Raw genomic sequence first — 7,500 nt, forward strand, 5'->3', positions numbered from 1 at the left:
GCTGAAAAGTTTGCTTTTTTTTTTTTTTTTTGTGCTTTAGTATTTTTGTATCAGGGAAAAATATAAGTAATAGAGTTCATTTCAATCAGGGAAGTTAGAGCGTAAGATTTAGCTGGACCTAGGGGGCGCTATGTTCTTACAACAAATCCCAGTCCAGATGATGTACTGCTGGCAAATATAACTGGGAAACTATAATTCAAGATATTGTGTTGAGGGTGCTGTAAACTCTACTACTTTTACCACCTCTACTTCGGCTATCATTAATAAACTTTTGCTACAACTTCTACAATTACTATTGCTACTCCACTTCTACTACTTCTACTATGACTACCACTACTCGACTTATTCAACTTCTACTATGACTATCACTACTCCACTTCTACTACTTCTACCATGACTACCACTACTCGACTTATTCAACTTCTACTATGACTATCACTACTCGACTTCTACTACTTCTTATATGTCTCTCTCACTACTCTCACACTCATACTACTGCTACTACGACTATCAAAAATCGACAAATCATCTGCTACCACTTCTATATATAATCATATAAGTATAAGAGTAGCAAACTCACAAGGTCAATCCTTTCCCACACCAAATGATTCAATTACCCAGACACTTCTCTCTAGCTTGGCAGTATCACCTTCTGTTTGAGAGGCACATACTCATGCTTTTCTAAGGCTCTGGTAATTAAAGCCAAGAGCAAGTGCACAGGCCATTGGCAAGGCCAGTGTTAAATCTGTAATCATTTTCACAAGCCCGCCATCCCTCTGAAAGGAACCCTAATGGTGAGATGCACAGCAGATGCTGTCTGTATCGAAACAAGTTCATTTTTTGTAACAGGTCCATGCAATTGTATTTCCTTCAAAAGAACCAGTGCAATAAACTGGGATAAATTCTATTTTTTCCGCCTCGCCGAACCTAAGCTGTGCGCAAGTTTTTTTTATAGCCTTTATTTAAGCAGCTTTTCATGTGACGAAGCAACAACAAAGAAGATACAGAGATTAGTCACCAAGTGTGGGACTGGATCAGACTGCAGATGAGCCAGGATATTTAAAGGGTTGGTTTCTCATTTTCCGCACGTCATTTGTGCCGTTAATGCTGGGGCACGGTGAAGGAGGGACGAAGGGAAGGGATCTTCTTCAGCGTGGAATAATATTTGCCTGACTTGCAAAAGTTAAGGTCTATTTCGCTGCAGTTAGCTTTAATACCTATTGGCCTCAGAGGACCGTGGCTACTTGGCATAGTGGCCAGAGTGCTCGAACCTAATTTTCCAGGTTCGATCCCCAACGACTACTACTACTAACCCTGTGAGCTACATGCTATCCCCTATCTCCTCCTTAATTACTTGTTTCTGAATTCAGCATATGTCGCTTTGGATAAAATCCTCGGTTGAATTATGCTTTTTTAACTCATTTGCTGCGCTGTCCAAAGTGTAAGTGTTGACCATCTGTCTCAATACACAGATGTTTTTGAACTCGGGGAGTAAAATTAAATAAAAATTAAACCAGATTGGGACCGGAAATGAGGTCCAAAAATAGAGTGGAGCGTGCTGCAGGAGTAGAACGTACGGCTGCGTTAGGGTTGCTGTGGGCTACACCTGACGTCATGGTTCATGGCTTGGCACCGGCTCCTGTGACCAGTGGCATTTGCTTTCCCACTATGTGGCCTCTGTACTCTGAGGCCAGATGGCATCAATGCCACAAAAACAAATATCTCATGCATACGCACGCACACAAACAAAAACGCACACACACACACACACATGCATGCAAATGCATGCATAAACATACACACACAGACACACTCACACACATGCACATTTATGCATACACACACAAACTCACACACATACACATTTATGCATACACAGACACACACACACAAACACACACACACACACACACACACACACACACACACACACACACACACACACACACACACACACACACACACACACACACACACACACACACACACACACACACACACACACGCAAAAACACATATGCAAATGCACACACATGGACAGGTATTTATATACTCTTGCACAGACCGATCGTGTATACATTCATTCATATGCATACACACTCACATGCGCACATTCACACACACACACACACAAACGTATATATATATATACACACCATGCACACCTTTACATAGCCACATGCAAAAATGTATACAAACCTGTTAACACACTGTGCGACTGACATAAAAACACACACGTGACTCACGACTCCCTCCTTAATACGCAGAGAGAGAGACAGAGAGACAGAGAACTGGATAGAGAGAGAGACAGAGAGACAGAGAACTGGATAGAGAGAGAGAGAATGGCACAAACAACAGATCGATTTGTCGCCTGTAATAATTTATAAAGTCGTGATGGAAAGGCAGAAGGTAAACTTGGGGGGGAAAGTGGATGTATTATGATTGGAGTCGAGATTTAAGATCAATGTTTTCATCCCGGTGGTAATGCCGAGCGTGTTTGTTCGGGGTGAAATACCATCATGAGTTGGCTCACAGGGCTCTGTAGCTGCACCACCACTGCGTTTGCCTCCTCTCCTCCTCTCTCTCTGCCTGTTTTCTGCCTTCCGATATTCTCCTTATTGCACTCGCTCTCGGCATCCCCGTCGAAAGACCACGGGAATGGTTTTCAGTCCGCTGTGAATCCAGCACTCAGGGAAATGATCTGTGATCCTACAGTTGTCAAAAAAAAAAGAAAAGCCCTATGATATAGATGTTTGAAAAGCACAACTCCTAACTTTTAAGGGTTGGTGTGCTAACCCAGAGCTGAGGCGCATTATGAATTATTCCTTTTGAAACCCGGTTTCACACGCACACACAGACACACACACACACACACACACACACACACACACACACACACACACACACACACACACACACACACACACACACACACACACACACACACACACACACACACACACACACACACACACACACACACACACACACACATCTAAACAGGCTTGCGAAACCATTACAAAATCAAACAACACCAAAGTACAAAAGTGCCAGGCCATGGTTATATTAGAATTTGAGAGATGAACAAGGCAGAAAGGAATTATGGCTCTGAAGCTGAATAAAAATAACAATTAGTTGTAAAACTAATTGTATGAGTAGCATTTTAAAGGCTCAGATAAGTGTGGTGAGTAAAAATGATCTGCTGTGTAGCTATCGTGTCCTTGTCTTTTTTAGATAGCACCCATGTCTCAAGCTTGACTTTATGGTGGGAAGTGTGTTCTTTGCCCAATTATTAATATTACGATTAATTAATGTATGCCTCATGACAAAACTTGTTCTCGTTTGGAACTTAACATTGTTTGTTTTGCTCCTACATGTATATATATATATCGCTTGCACAAAACATGTCATTTGATTGGCCAACGGGCGTTCCATGAGGGCTGATAGATTGTAGAATTGCACTGAGACTTATCTATCACTCCGCTTTACGGGGGTTCTAACAACCGTTGATTGCATTAATGGTCGTAAGCTGTTCACTCATCAGAATCACACGCTCGCCCAGAGAAACTGAAGACAGATTCTTATTTCACTGGTTGCACATGGAGACATAAGGATAAATGTACATGATACAAAGGAGCTAGCCTGAGGTAAACCGAAGTGAAAGTAGCAAGTTAGTGCACGGGAAAATGTTATGTGTTGCTTGGCAACAATCCAGGCACAGTCCAGTCGCGGAACTATTTGTGTTGGCGGAGCCAAATAAATGATTAAATAAACAAACAAATCATAACCTGTTGTCGCCTATTACCGAAAACCAATAAATGGCACTTGTGGAGCTGTTGTGTGAAAACATTATCTCCGGCACGCGGCCTCCAGCGTCACACCTCAGACGAGACGCGCTGATATCCAGTTTACCAGCACTCCCTCTCATGGGATGTAGCTTAATTAAACCGTCTAAGGGGCTACGGAACTGGGAAGGATTAGCAAAGGAGGGCTATATTGAATAAAAGGTAAAGGGGGGTTGTCTGGGGTTGAGAGAACAAAATTAACCAAAGATCTTCCCGGACTGGGAGGGGGCAATACCCGCTGGGGTTTAGTCCTCTGGGGAACCACAGGGGAAGAGAGGAGGAGACAGGGAAAGGGTAAGAGAAGAGGAACATAATCAGTGGAATCATCAGTTCTTTCGCCCTTTAAAACAAGCTCCCCCTACACCCCAACTCCATGTTCTTAGCTCGAGTGCAAAGTTGCTTTCATCGACAAAAATGCTCTGCTAGCGACCTCTCTCTTGGGCCGAGGGAGACGGTCTGCTGTGTACGTCTGTGAGGCTTGATTAGGGGAATGATTGCAGGTGGGACTGATTGTCTGACCTGTAGCAGCTGTGTTGAGTAGAATTGATCACCAATGACCTCGCCCCAGTTTTCCGTCTGTGGGGAAACGGTGGATGTCCTAGGTGGCTAAAGTCTCTTGCTGAAGGTCCCGGAAGCACGGTCACTCCACAGTATACTATGATCTAAAAGGAAACACAACACATCAAAACCATGATCAGTGATCATCATTCAGAACCTATGGAGGATTGATATTTGGGCGGATCGCTGAGGTTGCGTTTTTTTCCTGATTGAATCATATTAAAGATTGACTTTGTGAGACCATAATCCACATGGACAGGCAAGGAATTTTGATTAAAAAGCATAACACAGATGAAGTATCTTTGAGTATCACCCATCCCATTTAAAAGTGAGTGTGCTGCTGGAGAACACTTATCCATTATAACCGAGCGACGTTTTTCAATCGCTTTTGATGATGGGACTTTTCATGAACTGTAAACCCACAGTAAATCGTGCAAAAATGGCACTCTGAAGGGAAGAGCCGATTAAGCAGGCCTGTGGGTAAAGTAAACACACCCTTTGAAAGCGCCGCAGTCGCCTTGGTCGTCCCTCTCCCGGCAAACATATCCAAATAACGTCAGCTCCAGTGATTCCGCACCTATGCGGGCCGCGCCGATCACCGGGGGGGGCGTTTGCGTTGCTCTAATGGGCTGACAAGGGAAAAACAACGCAGGCTGGCGTAATAGGAACCAGGGATTTCCAACTTTGCATCGCATAGCAAAGTGTGAAGTAAGAAACATCCCCTGTCAATGGGAGAGGCCCGGTGTTTAGACCCCCACACAACAAGGGGCTAATAATAGAACGCCCATGCCACTGGTGCCAGCCGGCAGATCCCCGCGCAGCTCCCACACTGTCCGTGTGGCTAAACAGTTAGCTGACAGTCATACTTCTGCTGACGGAACACCCTTAGTGCGCGCCACCTAGGCCCAGGCACAAGCTGGAAGGAGCACCCTGTGTTTTTCGTTGATTTTTTACTTTTGCTACAGGGGGAAAGAAAATAACCCAACGAAAACAACACGGAGCGAACCTCCAGTTCTCAAGGCCGGATATGGAAATGTAATCCTTCTGGCGGGGAAAAAGGGAGCTGGGTTTGTTATTCAGTCCTGTTCGCTGGGCTGTTATTTCCCAGAGTAAAGATATGAAGTCTGGTCTGCTGGGGATATCATCACCATATCATTAACACCGCCCTAGTGGGGGTGGTGCTGAGGTTGAACTTATAGGTAGCGTCTGGGACACGGTCGTAGTCTCCGTTGGCGGGGGCAGACTTGAAAGGTCCTTTCACGTGGGCGTAGAGCGTACCATCAATAGGTGCGTGGCCACAGGGCCCTGCACCTCCGCCCGATCGCTCCACAACGCCTCCACGCTGTCGGCGCCGTGCAGAGAGGTGGGGGTAGTAATTGTCTTCAGGCCCCCTGGGCTTTCACACGCTCTGGTGGGTTCTTCTGTAGCGTTCCTGTGGCTGTAGCGGTAGCGGTATCAGCCAAGAAACGATGTGCTGTGTCCTCTCTCTCTCTCTCTCACTTTGTCTCTGTCTCTCTTTTTCTGTCTCTCCGTCTCTGTCTCTCTCTCTCTGTCTCTCTCTCTCTCTCTCTCTCTCTCTCTCTCTCTCTCTCTCTCTCTCTCTCTCTCTCCTTTCTCTCCTTTTTCTCTCTCTCGTTGGATCTCTCTCTCGCTCTCTTTGTCTCTCTCTCTCTTTGTCTCTCCCTCTCTCTCTCTCTCTCTCTCTCTCTCCCTCTCTCTCTCTCTCTCTCTGGGTTGGCGAAGGCCCTTCTTCAAGAGGCCGGAGGCCATGTGAGTCAAATGGATCCAGAGCATTTTTTTTAATACCTCACCCCGCCGACGGAAGCTGAGAACGGGGGAGACTGAGAGGCCCGATGGCCCAGTGTCGCTGGATAACAGGACCAATATCCTTCCTCTCATGATCTCGCCAGGGCTTCATCACCATGGGTGCTCGGGCGGCCGTGACGCTCGCCTCGGGAGGACATCGCCTTTGGTGACGAGGTCTGACTCTGCGTTGTTCGACTGCTGGAGAAAAATGGAGTCGAACAAGTGTCCTCTATTTTCCGCCGGCTGAGATGGAGGAGTTGGTGGTGTTGCCTCGTCGTGGCTGATGGCGGTGTTTGACGGACGCTGGTGCGCATGTTTGAGATTGATTCGGTCCCGTGGCAGAACCAGAACCAGGAGAGCCTTGAAGGGATATTTGGAGAAGTACAACTTCCTCATTACCAACAGACATCATTTACATAAAGATGTTAAGATGGTGCGTTCACCATCTTCTCTTTGCCAATTCCCTCTCGGCGGTAAACAATTAGAATGACCAATGTAGAGCGATATCTATCACCGGCTCAAGAGGAATTCTGCGCGGCATCGATTTGTCTTCGCAATCACAACGTGCTACACCTTATTAAAACAATGATGTCTTTCGGTCTCGCGGAAAAGGGCCAGAGCAATTGCCGAAGCCGACTGCAATAAATAACAAGATAACTTGTGTAGGAGAGATAAAGGCTCAGTGATGAGGTGGCCAGCTCCCAGGCAACCACTGTTGGGACGGCAGTTCAATTAAAGAGTGGGGGGATCGACCACTGAGGGTTTTAGTAATGAATCAAACTCTGCCTTTAGATGTGACCGTTTTTTACTTTGAATTTTATCTGCTCATCTCACACTTATGTAAGAGCCGTCTCCTGCGATATGAGTCCATATCTTAATTACTCTCAGATCACTGATACCGCACAACTCGTAGGCCTATCTCTGGGAAAGACAGAAAATCATTTTACAGCCGAGTTCCCTTTGCTTCCCCTACCGTCCCTGCAGCCAAGGCAGGGATCTGAGGCTGCTGCAGTGACAGACAGGCGGGCGAACGCCTGTGTTCCCATACCGCCACTGCCACATATGAGTAATGAGCCCCCACACCGACACCACCAGCACCTCTGGCGCTCATGGGTTCAGACTCAGTAAATTTATTGTAATTTCACAGCAACATGCTTCATCAATAACCACACTAAATGAGAATGACTTCTGGAACAGGCCCAATAATATATAACACATCTTTTAAAATGAGCAATGAAATGTTAACTGAATGTGTCGCGTTGTTGACATCATATCTTAACATGATCTAATT

General features: G+C 45.8%; 1 protein-coding gene across 1 annotated transcript in view; it reads right to left on the reverse strand.

Moving 5' to 3' along the window:
• Positions 1-4,090: 4,090 nt before the first annotated feature.
• Positions 4,091-7,500, reverse strand: part of LOC130389057 (filamin-C-like) — a 27,368-nt gene continuing 23,958 nt past the window's right edge. The window contains exon 26 of the mRNA XM_056598722.1: positions 4,091-4,098. Within this exon, the coding sequence (XP_056454697.1) occupies positions 4,091-4,098 (8 nt within the window). The remainder of the gene's footprint in view (positions 4,099-7,500) is intronic.

Source organism: Gadus chalcogrammus, chromosome 9 (assembly GCF_026213295.1).
Source record: "Gadus chalcogrammus isolate NIFS_2021 chromosome 9, NIFS_Gcha_1.0, whole genome shotgun sequence".
NCBI classification, from domain to species: Eukaryota; Metazoa; Chordata; class Actinopteri; order Gadiformes; family Gadidae; genus Gadus; species Gadus chalcogrammus.